At 39.3% G+C, this 16,078-nt stretch overlaps 1 protein-coding gene across 32 annotated transcripts in view; it reads right to left on the bottom strand.

Moving 5' to 3' along the window:
* The window catches only part of Ttn (titin), a 271,447-nt gene that overhangs the window by 143,892 nt on the left and 111,477 nt on the right, over positions 1-16,078 (bottom strand). For 15 of the 32 annotated variants that reach the window (XM_085834746.1, XM_085834758.1, XM_085834754.1 and 12 more), the window contains 16 exons: positions 15,512-15,913; positions 15,038-15,097; positions 14,589-14,666; positions 14,346-14,423; positions 13,656-13,742; positions 13,327-13,407; positions 12,077-12,160; positions 11,615-11,701; positions 10,063-10,146; positions 8,427-8,528; positions 6,543-6,623; positions 6,305-6,373; positions 4,213-4,293; positions 3,711-3,920; positions 2,547-2,621; positions 284-361 (listed from right to left, as the gene is read on the bottom strand). In XM_085834746.1, the coding sequence (XP_085690872.1) occupies positions 284-361; positions 2,547-2,621; positions 3,711-3,920; positions 4,213-4,293; positions 6,305-6,373; positions 6,543-6,623; positions 8,427-8,528; positions 10,063-10,146; positions 11,615-11,701; positions 12,077-12,160; positions 13,327-13,407; positions 13,656-13,742; positions 14,346-14,423; positions 14,589-14,666; positions 15,038-15,097; positions 15,512-15,913 (1,737 nt within the window). Of the gene's footprint in view, positions 1-283; positions 362-548; positions 633-806; positions 1,062-1,246; positions 1,325-1,980; positions 2,074-2,292; positions 2,368-2,546; positions 2,622-3,710; positions 3,921-4,212; positions 4,294-4,991; positions 5,076-5,306; positions 5,391-5,763; positions 5,848-6,009; positions 6,088-6,304; positions 6,374-6,542; positions 6,624-8,426; positions 8,529-8,964; positions 9,067-9,312; positions 9,388-9,554; positions 9,633-9,768; positions 9,850-10,062; positions 10,147-11,614; positions 11,702-12,076; positions 12,161-13,326; positions 13,408-13,655; positions 13,743-14,345; positions 14,424-14,588; positions 14,667-15,037; positions 15,098-15,511; positions 15,914-16,078 lie in introns of all 32 variants that reach the window. The other 17 variants (XM_085834767.1, XM_085834768.1, XM_085834769.1 and 14 more) reach the window with 12 other exon arrangements.

The raw sequence follows: 16,078 nt of genomic DNA, 5'->3' as shown, positions 1-16,078 counted from the left end.
AACAGAGACACGGACAGCACAAAAGGCTTGGTGATGGTTTTGGCCATTTTGATGGCGTGAATTTGTTTTTCACTAAGAATTCTCCACCGAAGAGGGCACAAGTGTTAAATAGAAGCATGCTGGAATGGCCACATTTGGAGATGAATATATGGCAACTGGCTTCTGTGACCAGCTAAGTGGTTCTTGTTCTGGTGTTAATGTTATTAACGTCATCACAAGGCAAGGATGACTAAGGCTCACCAAGTTATACCACATGGGTAAATGGCTGCATTAAGAGCTGTACCTTTGGCAGGTGGAGCCTTCTCCTTTTTAGGAATAGGCACAGGAACTTTTTCCTCTGGCTTCTTGGGAATCTCGGGCACTTTAAAGACATTGTTTAGAGTTAAGTTCTGACTGTGAGGAACAACACCCACATAAAGCATATCTAACGTAGCGGCACATGGCAATACACACACACACACACACACAGATTGTTGTAGCCAGAAGAGAGGTAAGCATTTGAAGACAGATGAAGTTGTCTATGTGCATGTCGTGTGAGTGGTATATACCTTTGGCTGGTAGTGCTTCCTTCTTTTTGGGAACAGGAACAGGTTTTTTCTCTTCTGGAACAGGTTTCTTGGGAACCACAGGCACTTTAAAGATAGCAATAAGATTTGAGAACATTGGAGAAGATATGTGAAAAGCACACAGGTATCATATACTTCAGCATCTAAAAAGGACTTAGAGATCAGTGCCAATAACACCCCAGTCAGATCCCCCAACTCTGAGCTGCCACTTCCTTTCCATTGGCGGGAGCGTTCGTCTACCTTTGACTGGGGCCACAGGCACCACCTCTTCCTCAGCTATGATCTCCTCCTCTTCATGAAGGTATTCTTCCTCTTCGTGGATATATTCCTCTTCATGGACGTACTTTTCTTCATGGACATATTCTTCTTCATGGACATACTCCTCTTCATGGACATATTCCTCTTCTTCCTCTACAATGTATTCTTCATGGGCTTCCACCTCCTCTTTGAAGACAACAACCTCTTCCGGTTCTCGTTTTTTGGGTACCCCTGGCACTTTAAAGATATCATCTTTAAGTTGGCTATTTTCTAATTCCTCAATAAAGTTGAGACATTTTAAGAGCACAGACCCACATATAACAAAAGATAGGCTTTCCGTTTCCCACAGAATAATGGTAGACACAGAACTGAGCATGAATTCAACAGCAAGGAGGAGTAACAAAACAAGCAAAGAGAGGTACCTCTAACAGGTGCTGCCACTTCCTTTGTAGGGGCAGGTATTTTTGCCTCTGGGACAACTCTCTTGGGCTTCATGGGCACTTGAAATATTAAGTATAAAGGAATTTTAGAGTCAGAAAGAGGCCATCTAACCATTTCTAGCCTTCTTGTACTTTAAGTAGAATATTTTTGTAGCTGTCTCTAATAGAACATATAATTTTCTCTATCAAAATCTTTCTGTTTTTCCATGGGATGGACTCTGAATATTACAGCAAAGTTAACCCATAGAGGTGTTCAAATAAGTTTTATGTACCTGAGCAAGTTTGCAATTGGAAAGAAATTGGAAATGGTGGGATTTGTTTTTGTTTTTGTGTTTAATATGGTTCTGGTTACAAAGCTATTCTAAAAAACCCCCAGATTTGCAAAAGTCTAAAGATTGCAAAGAAGTTGTCTAAGATAAAATAAGAAAACCTGGGTGCTCAATTTGCTTTTTAAAAGGTTCTTCAAAATGACTTTGGAATAGTTACCAATTTTCAGTGATTTTTCTTATATTAATTTAACTATATTAGGAATATGCTAAGTGGTCACTGAATTCAAACAAAAGTATTCTATTTGAGAATATCATAGGCCTGGGGCAATGCACAGCCGCTGGATACAAGACTATAGAGAGATTTTGAAGTCGTGTTAGAGCTAATGCTAGTGACAAGTAGTGTAAGAGGCAGGTAAAAGACTCCATTCTAGGAAGAGGTGGTTATACCTTTGGCGACTGGCTCAGTCACCTGCTGCTTTTCACGTTTGGTAATTGAAATCTGTATTTTTTCTTCAACAACTTTCTTTGGTTCTTCGGGAGCTTTAAAGATATTAATTATGGAAGAATATCATAATGAATCCCACAAACATTATAGAATAAATATCAACAAAGCACAAAGACCTGGCATGTAAGAAATGGAACCAGACAATATAATTAGCAACAACAGAGAGCAGAAGACATGGTGGTGGGTCAAGGTTGACACAGTCACAGCACAGAGGTGACGACACTGTTTGGAACAGTTACTGCTCTATCATGTACCTTTGGGTGGCAGAGGTTTGAGTTTCTTTTGAATGGGCAGGGGTGCTTTTTCTTCAGGGACAGCTTTCTTTAGCACTTTAAAAGACCAATAGTAAGAGATTTACAAACCTGAACTAGACTCTTAAGGGTGAGAACAAAATCTTAAGAAATATACAATACAACACACAATTTATACACATCCACTATAACACATATCCACAGTGGACAGATGGGGATAACAAAAGACTCTATCACTGCTAATGTTCTCACTCTACCTTTTGGTGGGGGAGCCTTGGGTTTAGCAGGCACCGGTTCTTGGGCGGGTTTCACTGGGACAGGCTTCTTGGGTTCTTTAAAAGCACAAAGTGTTTAATGTTAGACTGGAAGGCACAAGTCAAGAAATACTCATTAGGATAACTGATCCTCTATGTTCGCAGTGCAACCACAATCTCTAGAATAAGAATTAGAGGTGAGTAGAATAGGCCCCGAGAGCTGTAAGCAAGCTATGTCCGATTTCCTTGTGGCCATTCCTTTCAATTAGGCCATAGGAAGGCTCACAGATTCTCATTTCACTTAAGATAGACAACATGTCACACAAAGTTTTCTATCTTGGACCTTGGTGTTTAAGGGCCTCAATGAAACCATGCAGAATCCTCTCAAAGAAGTAAACAAAAACTCTTAAGTGGGAGGGTATGGATTCATTTCACATTTCTGGTAGGAGTTGATGCACATGACTTTGTTATCTATTTTATAGTAAAGAAAGTGCCCAGAGTCTGCGCTCCATAAGCACACACATTAGCTTCCATTAAAAACTACTTTGTCGGGACTGGAGAGATGGCTCTGTGGTTAAAAGCACTGATTGCTCTTCCAGGGGTCCTGAGTTCAATTCCCAGCAACCACATGGTGGTGGTTCACAACCATCTTTAATGGGGTCTGTTGCCCTCTTCTGGTGTGTCTGAAGACAGTGACAGTGTCTGTATTTATTTTGTATTCACACAAAATAAATAAATACATCTTAAGTAAGAAAAAGAAAACTGCTTTTTCTTTCCTAGAAAAGCAGTTAGTGACAAATATTCAATGCTGGGTGCCCTGTGGGTAGAGAAACCTAACAACAGCCTTAACATGGTGGCACACGCCTTTAATCCCAGCACTCGGGAAGCAGAGGCAGGCGTATTTCTGAGTTCGAGGCCAGCCTGGTCTACAAAGTGAGTTCCAGGACAGCCAGGGCTATACAGAGAAACCCTGTCTTGAAAAACCAAAAAAAAAAAAAAAAAAAAAAAAAAAAACCAAAAAAAAAAACCAAAAAAAAATTTATAGAGCTATTTTCCCTTCCAGAAGTGATTTAAAACACTGAATTTACTAAATGACAAACTTCTTTTACCTCAATTGCCGTCCTATCATATTGGGTTCTAAGTGTACTTCCCATGGGGCTGTCATACCTGTGACGTATTCCTCATGCTCTTCATAGTGCTCCAGCTCACGCTCTGCATACTCGTCATACTGGTCGTATTCTTCGGTGGGTTCGTACTCCTCAAACTCTTTATACTCCTCATAGTCTTCGTAATCCTCATACTCCTCCTCCCGGTGTTCTGACACAGTTTCTTCTTCTCGGGTGTAAGACCATTTCTTCTCTTCTGTCACAGTCACTTCTAGAATAATATTGACACCAGGCAGCATTTTATTTGAGGCCCATTTAGCGGCAATGTGCTTTGATTTCATTCCTTTATGAGAGTCTCTCACACTGGCTATGGGTGACCTTCATTATCTCTTGAAGGTAAAAGTATCATAAATGCACACCGACTAGTCATGATGTCAGATGGTCAAGTGCTTGACTCCAGTTAGGGGCAAGCGAGGAGAGTAGAGGGGTTAAATTGGCAGCTAGCAGACAAGGTGACACACACAGCTTTATGCTTTATATGATCCAATCAAAGTGCAATGTACCTTTAGTGGGTCGGGGTTCTCTCTTTGGAACTTCAATGGACACCTTTTCTTCTTTAACAGCTCTTTTTCTAACTTCGGTCACTTTAAAAGAGCAACGGTTAGAAGTAAATTGCAAGAGCCTGAAGATGATTGTGTTAAGAGAACTTTGGCAAGAGCAACCCAAGAACAAACCCAAGCATGGCGTTCCACTAAAAAAACCCTTTCACTAAACTGTGAGAGAAATCAATAGGCCTGAAAGTCCACATCATTCCGGGTGCCTGGGAATACTTTCCTCCAGGCTGTTTAATTTTCAGAGATGCTGGGTAACTGGGTGGGATTTGGGAGAGAGTTAAGAGAGACAAGCTGCAACTATGAATGTACAGCTGAGGACAACCTTAGGAAGGAACCTGAAGTTCACCAACGCTGTCGGCGCCCTAATTCCAATCCTCCCACCCCCGATCCACTGGGACAATGCAGCATGTTGAGGAGTTAAAGAAATCAAAACTGACACCAAAGTTTACCACATAAAACAAACATCAAGACAGGTGAGTCTGAGATGGAACGAACAGACATACTAGATGACAAATACATCTTAATGTAAATTATACATATTTGCGGTGGGGTAGAAAAAGGTACTTTCTGCAATCCGAATTATTTAGTTTTGCAGTGATGTGGGACAGCTTACTCTTCCCACTCTCAAAATGTATGCACTTATGTCACTTCCCCTAACCTGCCAGTTCTACTCTACCCATCTCAAGACCTACAAGCTTATTACTATCCCTTTAAAGAGCCATTAATACCTTTAGCTGGTGGCTCCTCCTCTCTTCGAGGTTTGAGCTTGGGAAATCTTTCTTCAGGGGCAACTTTCTTAGGTTCCTCTGGCACTTTAAAGACAGATTTCACTTTAAAGAATTGCTTTTCTTCATCCAGACCACAAAACGTACAAACCACACAGGAGTGACATAAAAGATTCAACCCTTCCCAAACTTCAGACATTCTACAACATTTTAAAAGAAGACAGTGACCGCCCTTCTTCTTTATAAGTACCCCTCAGCCAGTGTACTTATAAAGAGAGCAAGACAAGGCAACACTGACGTATGAAAAGGCTTCTGTACCTCTCGCTCTCGGAGGCGCCTCCTTTTTAGTTACAGCCACAAGAACTTTTTCTTCCTGGGTAATTTTCATGTGCCTTTCGGCCACTTGGAAGATAATTTAAAATTAGCATTCTATAACATTTAGGATAGAATACACACAAACATATATACATACATATACATACATACATACATACATATATACACATATACATACACACTGACACACATATTCATGCACACATATATATATACAAGCCAGAAAGTACTGTGGTTTTAGAATAGAAGAATTTATAAAGCACACACAACTAAATACCACAATAAACAAGTAATATTTCATAAAGCTATAATACACCACCATCACAAACAGACACTAACAATCTACATAGAAAACTTATGACCCAGTAGATGGTAGCTGGAGGAAGAAAGGAAGATAAGACTCTATGTTTTTATTGTTTCTTTAGGGGACGTCATTTACCTTTGGTTGGGGGAGGTTCTTCTATCCCAACCTCTTCTGCAGGAGCCCTCTTCTCGGGAACTGGTCTCTTTGATTCTTCAGGGGCTTTGAAAACATCAGGCAATGTGGTCAGATGTGGTGCAAAGAGTGCCAAACCTATGCACAGTTACTCTCTCCCCAGTGGGATAAAGATCTGAAGAATGCATCAATTTACTATCAAGACAGGGAATGAGGTGTCACCTGAGGGTACTGTGGACCCCAATATACCTTTGGCTGGCGGCACCTTTTTAGGAGCTGGTGCAGGAACTTTCTTCTCTGGTACAATTTTCTTTGGTGGTTCGGGAACTTTGAAAATATTAAGAACATTAGTTTGTATTTGTTTTTAGGAAGAATCATTATTTGGGTGCCACAACACCCTCTTTGTAAAGATCTCACAGGTACACCAACATGAATGACTATACTAACAAAGTATACAAATTCTGACAAAATCTTAAAGATGCATAGAGATGTCACTAGACATGTCAAGACAGACAGAATTGCACATCTGTGAGAGAGACCGTACCTTTAGTGGGTGGAGGCTCCTCAATTTTAGCAGGAACTTTTGGTTTTGGTATAATTTTCTTCTCAGGCACTTGAAAAGATTATAAAATAGACTTGTAGAAAATGTACAGTTTTTTTCCAATAAATATGTAGGAGACCTTTTTATTAGTCATGCTATTCATTATTTGTAATATAGATGGTAAATTATATATAGGAGGGAATGACAAATACAGGGTTAAAATATTTAAGAGTTGGTATACCTTTGGCTGGTTCAACTTCCACTTTCTTAGAGATAAAGTGCATCTTTTCTTCCACAACATATTCCTCGGGCTCTTCCAACACTTTTAGGACATCAAATTCAAAGAAGAAAAATGTAGACATTTTTTCATGTTTAGTTTTAACCATAATTTATCACTTCAAAACAATAATCAACATTGCCAAACTTTAGCATTTGCTAAATCTCTGATTGTTTCCATTTAAAATACCTGAAGAATATTTGAACCAGAGCTAACACTGTAATCAAGAGTACTGGCTTTACTAATTTATTGTATATCACAAAGACAGTAAGGCTCCAATTCACAGGAATAACAGGACACATGACAAATGACCAGTTCAAGGGACTAAACAAACAGCACAGGATTTGAAGCTAGGTTGTTGTTGTTGTTTTGTTTTATTTTAAAATCTAACACTCTGGGTTTGAAGGCAGAAAGGCAGAAACATCAACTTAAAGATAAAAAGCAAGATAGTTCATGCCCCCATTCCCCAGTTTTGTGGGGTAGCTGTGTTAGAAGACATGAGAGACTTCATGTGATCTTTTCTGAGCCTGTGTGTATAAGGTTTACTGTAGAATGATTGTAGAAAAGGCTAATTAAAAACACCCGTGTTGCCTAACATGAAAAGAAGCTTCAGGTCTCGCCATCTTTTCAGCTTAGTGCAGACACAAGAATCACTGAACATCTTGCACTTCCTTGCTTGAGTTTGAAGCACTGAGAAAGTTTATATAGCATCCTGCATCAAAAGCTGAAATGGTTCCAGACCTATGTGAGATGAGATGTCCCATGTGTATGCTCTGTATGATTCCCCAAACATTTCTAGGAAGGATAGTCTTCAAATCTGTCTGGTCCCTGACCATGCCCACTTTTGTGGTCTGTTCTGGGAAAGGCAGCTGAATGGTTAGGTTTGTTTGGGAATCATGGCCCACCCTATTGCATTCTAGATTATTCTACTAAGTTTGGAAATACTGGATTTCATGTGGAGTTTTCTTCTAAGTGGAGAAAGGGGATGTGAAGGGTCCCCTTTGTTAGACAGAGGTGCACTTGAGAATAACTGGAGTACTCAAAATCTACTCAACATTAGGGAAGGAGTTACGTTGGAATATACCCATTTTCCTTTAAAACAGAGCTATGCCTTTCCTTTATCAGGAGTGTTCTTTTGGATATACAGCATTAGATAGACTGTGGGATTTTTGTAGGGAACCTAGTAGTGTTTTATTTGACCAAAGGGGAATCACCACAAGATGAAGTTTACTGTTTCAATTGTTAAACACATCAGAGAGTTGTGTTTAAAACTGATGGAACATCTGGACATGTCTGCCTGATCGCAGATACCATGTGATTTTTTTTTCTATATGTGGATTAGAGGAAAGCTCCTTTAGTTCAGTGGTTTTTGTCAAATATCCCTTTGACTTCTGAAGTTAATGTATCATATATTTTCTTCTTTCTTTTTAAAAAAGTGAGTAAGTGAATTAGGAACTGGACAGTCCACTTAATAATACCCCTGTTTGTGCGTTGTGGAAATCATGATTTGAGAAACACCATGTATATACCAGATAACCAAGGTGAAGTGTCTACCAGCCTACCACACTGAAGCCAAATCCTGCCTTATAAAAGGAGGTACCCACATGAGGATGCCCACCCCCCTCAGTTGTCTGTAACCACGAAGCCATTACTTCCAAATAGCTAAAGAAGAGATGGAAATGAACGTCATAGGGTATTTCCTCTTATGTAATGAATGCTCTTGAATCTTTTATTTTGATTAAACAGGCACCTGTACTAAGGTCAGTAGATGAACCTGTGTCATGCCTCTTGGATGACTTTCATTATTATCTCTACAGCAATCATCCCTCACTTATTTCTGCCATTTACCTTCATACTCTGTGATTTCTGCTTCCTCCTCATCTCTTTCCTCTTCCCTATACACCGAAACAGACACTCTTTCCTCTTCCTCAGAGTAAGTCCATTCCTCCTCTGTAGATGGGTTAAAAGATAAGATTTGATGATTTAAACTCAGTGGGCAGGAATACATCCAGTGGTCATGTGTTCACTACGGATGGATGAAGATTCCCCTATCAGCTTAGGACATGGGACTTTCTAACTACAAGAGGGAAAGAGGCAAGACAAGAAGAGACTAAAGCCCAAGACCAAGAGAAATACTTGACTTAGGTCCCAGAGTGTCCAAATTAAAATGATTTTCTTTTCAACACCTTATTCACTTTATAAGAATGGTTCAAGATCAAAGTAGACACAAAAGATAGTTCCAGAAGGCTACAGCAGACAAAGGTATTCCAACACCAACAGAAGATGAAAACAGGTTCTCACGAAAACATTTACATCCTAAAGAGGAGAAACTCCTCCGAGGGAGCTGTTCACAGATGCTGCCAGCCTCCTTTCTGGTTATATATACCTTCGTGCCGCATGAGTTCCACTCTCTGAGGAACTGCCACCGATAGTTTTTCTTCAGCAGCAAATCTTTTCTCTTCTACAACGGTTTTCTTAGAAACTTCAGCTTTAAGAAAGCATCAAAGTTGAAGCTTAAGAATCAATAATGACACCAATTCCCCTTCTCCCTAGAGTTTGGGAAAGCGTTGCAGTAGACAAAGACATTACACATCCCAAGAACACACACACACACACACACACACACACACACACACACACACATCTCTCAGAAGTGAGACAAAGAGGGAACACACTCGACCAATGTAGCAAGAAGCACTACAAGATTTCTTTAGAAGACTGAGACCAATCCTACCTCGGGGAGGAGCTTTCTTAGGGATGGGAGCTGGAACAACCGCCTCAGGAACAGCTTTCTTAGGTGGCGCTGGCACTTTAGAAATATTATACACTAAATATTAGAGCTCTGATGCTCTCCCACTGAAGCCCAGCACAGAGCTTGTCCCCACACACTCTTCACGCACCACAAAGCTCCCAAGTCATCCTTGCCTCGAAGCATAACATTGTAAAAGATAGCTTTTGTAAGATAGCTGGCGATACCTTTTGGTGGGGGGACTTCCTCTTTTCTAGGAACAGGTCTTTTTTCTTCAGGAACTTTCTTCTTTGGTATTTCTGGTACTTGAAGAATAACATTTATATATATTTTAAAAGAATGTATAGGAAAATGAACATAGAACAGGCAGGCCCACAAAGAAAGACATGCAATTAAAGAAGCTTGAAGAAAAGCCATGGTTATGGAGATGCGGTGGGGTACCTGCTGGTGGTGGGGACTCCTCTCTTTGAGTAATGATGGTTATTTTTTCTTCTGTGACAACCTTCTTCTGCACTTCAGGAACTTGAAAAGACATTTGTAGAACTGGGTTTATATTTTTAAAAGTAGCTACTGAATAATTACTTTGACAGGGTCTAGACAGGTAGACACTTCAGTTGTGTTGTCACTGACCATAACATATCCACTTTGAATTAAACAAACTAGTTAACAGATAAACACCAATGTCTTGCACTGGAGACATAAAGACTGGGCTCCCTGAATAGGCAAGTTTCCTACCTTTAGCTGGAGGGGCTTCCTTCTTCTTTGTCACGGGAACAGGAATCTTTTCTTCTGGAGCAGGTTTCTTTGAAGACTCTGGGACTTAAAGTTTTAGAATAGCAGGTCAGTGCAGGCATGTTTCATTTCTGTGAATGGACAGAGGCGCATCTCCAAAGCGACACACAGTGCATTAATGTTATATATATAGACTGTTCACTGGTATAAGTAGAAAGATCCCACTTTAGAGTCATGGTATAGTAACTGTTACATACAATGTTTTAGAAGCATTCAAAAGATTGAAATGTGTTATGTAACATAAGTCTGTATAGAATTAATTCCTATATGTTATAGAATATATTCCTATACGCTAGTATGACTTTTTGTGTATATGTGTATATTGGTACATGTGTGTATTTGTATGTTTTGGGAGGGTAAAAATATCCTTGGATGTTATTTCTCAGGTGCTATACTCACTATTTTCCTTTAAGACACCGTCCTTCACTGGCCTGGACCTTGCCATGTAGGTTATACTCCCTGATGAGTAAGCCCCAAGGAAAGCAATTGTCTCTACTCCCCCACCCTCAAGTGTTCTTGGATACAAGTGTTCCACTATGGTTTTTTATTTATTCTATTTAAAGCAGGTACATGATTTCCAATTATCATACATGGTCAAGGCCAGAATTTTGCTAAATTTGTTCTTCACCCTTGTCAGTATGACCTGATGCAAACAAATCAGTCAGGGATTATACAAGTAATGCAGGGTGCAGGTAATGTGTAGGAAAAAGTCTCTGCATAGATTGTTTTGAACTAGGGATAAATCATGACACCTTATGACCCTTTTAAATTACAATTCTAACACTGTAGAATAGTCAGACCCATGTAGCTTGCCCCTGCTGAGTGCATTCTGTTTCTGGTTGTCTAAAGTATAATCAAAATGTAGGATACCCCCTAGAACAGGTCCCTCAGTAGCACAGTAGGCCAATGGCTGTAGGGACCTCTATATTATAAAATGTTGTGTATGTATGCACCAATATTTTTCTGTAAGACATTCTGTCATTTAGGATACATTCCCAAATGTTTATAGTAGCTTTAAAGAATTTCAAGACACACAGAAAAAATCATTGTCAAAACTCTGCTCTCTCCGACTGAAGACTCTCCCTATTCTCTGCCACCAACCCTTTCCCATTAACACAGCCTCCTTCAGTCTCACCATGGACACACAACAATGTCTTAATGAAGAAGACACACACGTGAGTGTGAAAGAGAGATGTTTGGTTGTATAAAATCATGTCTATAAAAGATGTTCCACAAATCCTTCTCAAGAATGATATTAAACATTTCAGGTTTGACATAATTACTTCTTATAACACTTTTTTGGCACCGCCTTAGGAATGTTCAGAACAATAAATAATATCTAACAAGGGTATATCCCCAAAGGTGACACACGTTTTAAACACGAGGAACATGCTGAAGAGATGAGAGACAAGGACAACATAGTACAAATGATGACAGTGCAAAGCGGAGCTGGCCCCTGGGGGTGACAGCCGTCTCCACCGGGAGTTCTGGATACCTTGTGGAGGGGCAGCTGGCTCTTTCTTCTTGGGAATAGGAACTGGCTTTTTCTCCTCTGGCACAGGTTTCTTGGGAGCCTCAGGAACTTTAAAGATAACATTGTTGAAACAGTGTTGAGTGTTACAGTCTTCTGAGATACTTAAGATTATAGGGAAGCATACAGCCTCATTAAGAGCTTAAGAATTAAAACGTTGTTTAGTGTGTTCTGCTTGTGGCTAAATGGAATGCTTAGTACATCAACACCAGGCAGACATCACACACATGACATGAGGTAGACAAATACCCAGTTAGGATGGTCTAGCATGTAAAACTCTTATTAACATGTGTTACCACAAATTAATGAAATCGATAGATCGAGAGTTAACTACATGAGAGATTGTTTACTGATAACATTTGTCAATACATAGGTCTCACACACAAAAAGTCCAAAAAAGACAAAACCCCCAAAATGTTATTCTACCTTTGGCTGCTGGGGGTTCCACCTTCTTAGGAATGGGAACAGGGACCACTTCTTCTGGAACTGGCTTTTTAGGTGGTTCAGGGACTTTAAAAGAAATGTACTGTGTTTGAGAAACTGCTCATCTCGACAAGACATATATTCTTATAAGACAGGAGCAAAGAGTAGATGTCCCTCCTTTTTGCCAGTTGGATACAGGAAAATCATACTTCAGAAACCAAGATTTGTGGGAATGGCTGAATGGCCAAGTAGAAAAGGGACAACTGTGTTTATCATTTTAATGGCATGGGTTTTTATAGTGGAAATGGTGAATGAAATCTTGCTTTGTTTAAAGTCAGTTGGATGACAATTAAGTGATATTAAATGTTTTTTTTTAAATTTGGCTAGGGAAAGAGGATATAACTGTGATGTAGAGTTTAGAGTCCTCCCCTTCTCTTCATCCTTCCCTCCTTTCTTTCCTTCCTTCCTTCCTTCCTTCCTTCCTTCCTTCCTTCCTTCCTTCTTTCCTTCCTTCCATACAGGGTCTTACCGTGAGGTCCAGCTGGCCTGAAACTTGCTTATGTACAGCAAGGGCTAGCCTCTAACTCACAGAGATCTGCCTGCCTCTGCCTCCTTATCATTGGGATTTAAGATGTGCACTACATTGCCCAGTGGTTACTGTATTTTTCAATTTCAGTGGTGGGGAAATACTGACACACTTGGCCACAGTGTGACTAGTACTCTACCGTTCTGAGTTAGAATGCTTTGTCCAGCAGGCAACCATCCTATTGCATCCTTGCTGCACAAAGAGCAGATGCAGACAACCCCCAGAAACAGAGGGAGTAATAAAATGCAGAAAACCCGGAAGATATGAGTTTTGAGTATTAAGGAATTTCTAATAGAACTTACTTAAATGATAAACTTACAAAACTGAGTTTTTAATACTTCTGGTATATTGAACTCCCAACTGAGAAGATTCTTCACGTTTTAAACAAGCCTTTGGGGAGCTGATATGAGGGGCTTCCTCACTTCTTATTTCCAAATACATATGTCACCAGACTGAAGTGTCCAGAGACAGGGAGTGGAGCCTTGTGGCTTTATCCCTGTGCTTTCCGTATGGTCTTTGTACTCTCTCTCCAGTGAGTTCTTTGTTCATCAAGACTCTCCATCTGTCACCTGTGTGACTAATTCTGATACTTAGTATCAGTGTCATTACATATTGACTGTGAATTTTGCCTGAAAACATTTTAAATATAGAATTAAGTTACTGATACCTTTGGGTGGTGGTTCAATCTTTTTGGAAACTGCAACGTGAATTTTCTCTTCAGTGACAGTTTTCTTTTGCACCTCGGGGACTTTTAAGAAAATAACACATCTTAATTACTGATAGATCATGTTGTGGATGGCAATTGTAATTTACTAAGAATATCAAAACAAAAAAAATAATTAAAGGTAACAGACAAGAAAGGGAAAAGATAACAGAGAAATACAAAGAGACAGAAAGGCCTACACCATCACACAGTAGGCAAGAAGGGAACTGAAAAGCTCTGTTTTTTAATCTGAAACTGTGTCTTCAGCTCTCAAATTCAAAACTGCCATATACCTGAGACAGACACCTCCTCCTCTGTGTGAGAAGCAAAGAACATCTTTTCTTCAGAGATAACCATCTTCTTTGTGTGCACAGCTGGTACTTTAAAAAGAGCATTGCCATGTTACTATTTCCTTTTCTAGGACAGGACATCAGATGAGACACAGATAGATAGTCTACCACATGATGGTATACAATATGCAAATCTTTAGACACAGATTTAATGGGTTAGTATGGTAGATTAAGAACAAGATCAGTTTCAAGGAGAAAACAAATCATGTTTTGCTCTGTCTGGACAAACAAACCATGCAGTCTCATATCAAGTACAATTAAATAAGAATCAAATAGCCACAACTTCTTCACATACATACAATGCGCCACTCCCCCAAAATCTATTAGGACCAATTTATATAAATTAAAGGGTGGGAAATATTACAGGCAATGTAATACACTGCATGGTAAAGTTAGAAGATTACTCATTAAACACAAAACCTTCCTTAAATTAAAAAAAGTCATTTCTAAGCAAGACCGAAAGCAAAAATAAAGTTATTGAATTATACATAGGTATAATCCAAAATAAAATGTGTACTACATAAATGATAAAGTAGTCATGGTGCTTTTGAATAATTTAGCAATGTATGTTCAGATATCCATATGCATAGATTGCAATAACCAGAGTTTGTAGCTTAAAATGAAGATGTATACCTTTCACTTCAATTATTTCTTCCTGCACTGGAGTCCGGGAAGGTTTTTGTGGGACAATCTTCTTGGAAACTTCAGGTACTTTAAAAATATGTACAAATATATTTGTAATGTGAAGGATGTTTCATAGCACAAAATTTCAAAACTATGTCAGCTTGGGTAACTCTATAAATCTCATGAGCATATATCAGAGAGCAGATGGCTTAGGTGCATGCCACTAGAAGAGTCTTTAAATGGCTTCGGTACCTTTGGTGACTTGAACTTTTTCTTCCTCCATTCTCCGAGTAGTCTTTTCAACTTTTTCAACTACTGGCTTCTTTACAACTGCAAATATTTTAAAGAAATTGCAGTACTTTTAGAATTTCTATTAAAAATCCTTTCTTTTTCTCTGTACATACACACATATGTATGTAAATAGAATAGTTTTAGAGACAGGCAGGTTTGGTGTTTTCAACCTTAAGCGCGAGTTACTGGAACTGTTTATATTTATTTTAACTTTACTGTAACATTCTTTTATCTTAATATTTTTACTGTTTCCAGTAGACATAAATTCTCAAGAGAAAATTCATAGATACAATAAATTCAGAGAAGAAGTTGTGCCTATTGGATTTAATTGTTGATTCAGTCATCCTTGCCAAACAAGCCATGATAAGGACAGGAATACTCTGCTTATTTAAATGATTCCAATCACATACCTTTGGGAGGTGGTACTTTCTTTTCAGGCACTTTGGCTGGGATTTTCTTCTCATGTAGTTCTTTAATAAAAAAACACAAGATAAACAGGGATGCTTAAACCAGTCAATTCTAATAGGCTGTGTTTGTTGCAGATGATAAAAAGCTAAGTGTAATTTAGTATTGTGTAAGGAATCTGTCATGCTGGGCAGGATATGACCAACATAACTCTAGAGCAAAGTTTCAAGATAGAATTAAGTATCAAGGCACCTGGGATGTAGCCTCAGTACTGAGACCAAGTGGTTCAACCTACAATGAAATTGCATCATCTCACATAGGGATGATGTCTACTCTAGAAATTAAAGGATGAAAGACCATAGCCTTGGAGAAACCAAAATGATCATCTTAGCTTTTGTGCCCATCTTACATCAAGTAACAACATCAAAGGAAGCAAAAAGGAGGCTCAGAGGAAGAATGGCCACCCCGTTGATGCTTACCTTCATGAACCTCCTTCTGAACCTGAATTATTTCTCTTTCATGGTAAAGCTCTTCCCACTCTTCCTCCCCTTCATCGTAGCCCTCTTCTCTCTCATAGTACTCCTGTCCTTCTTCAAAGTCCTCCTCCCATTCCTCGTGGACTTGCTTTTTAGCTTCCACCTTGATCTCTTCATAGTCTTCATCTGGTTCTTCATAATATGGTTCCTCATATGGCTCTGTATATGGTTCCGTTTCCAATTCTTCATAGGGCTCTTCCCAAGGCTCTATGTGAACTTTCTTTTCGTAGACTGCTTCCTTTCGTTCATACACAGCCTCTTTCTCTTTGTGAACCTCTTTCTTTCTGGTGATGGTTGTTATTTTTACCTCTTCAGCCTTAGAGGACACGTCAATAATCTCAGAAGCTGAAAGACAAAAGGAGTAGGGGGAAGAGAAGGAAAAATCCTATCAATTACACCCATCAGAAAGCTTTATCCAAGGGAAATCCAGTTACTCAGTACCAAGCACTGCAGATGCTGTAGTATTAGACTGAGAATCTCTTATGGTTTGCTTTTTATGGGTTCAATTTT

This window comes from Mus caroli, unplaced genomic scaffold (assembly GCF_978045245.1).
Source record: "Mus caroli unplaced genomic scaffold, Mus_caroli_1 scaffold_2, whole genome shotgun sequence".
NCBI classification, from domain to species: Eukaryota; Metazoa; Chordata; class Mammalia; order Rodentia; family Muridae; genus Mus; species Mus caroli.
The sequence above is the reverse complement of the archived record's forward strand: the minus strand, read 5'-3'. Positions and strand labels throughout refer to the sequence as shown.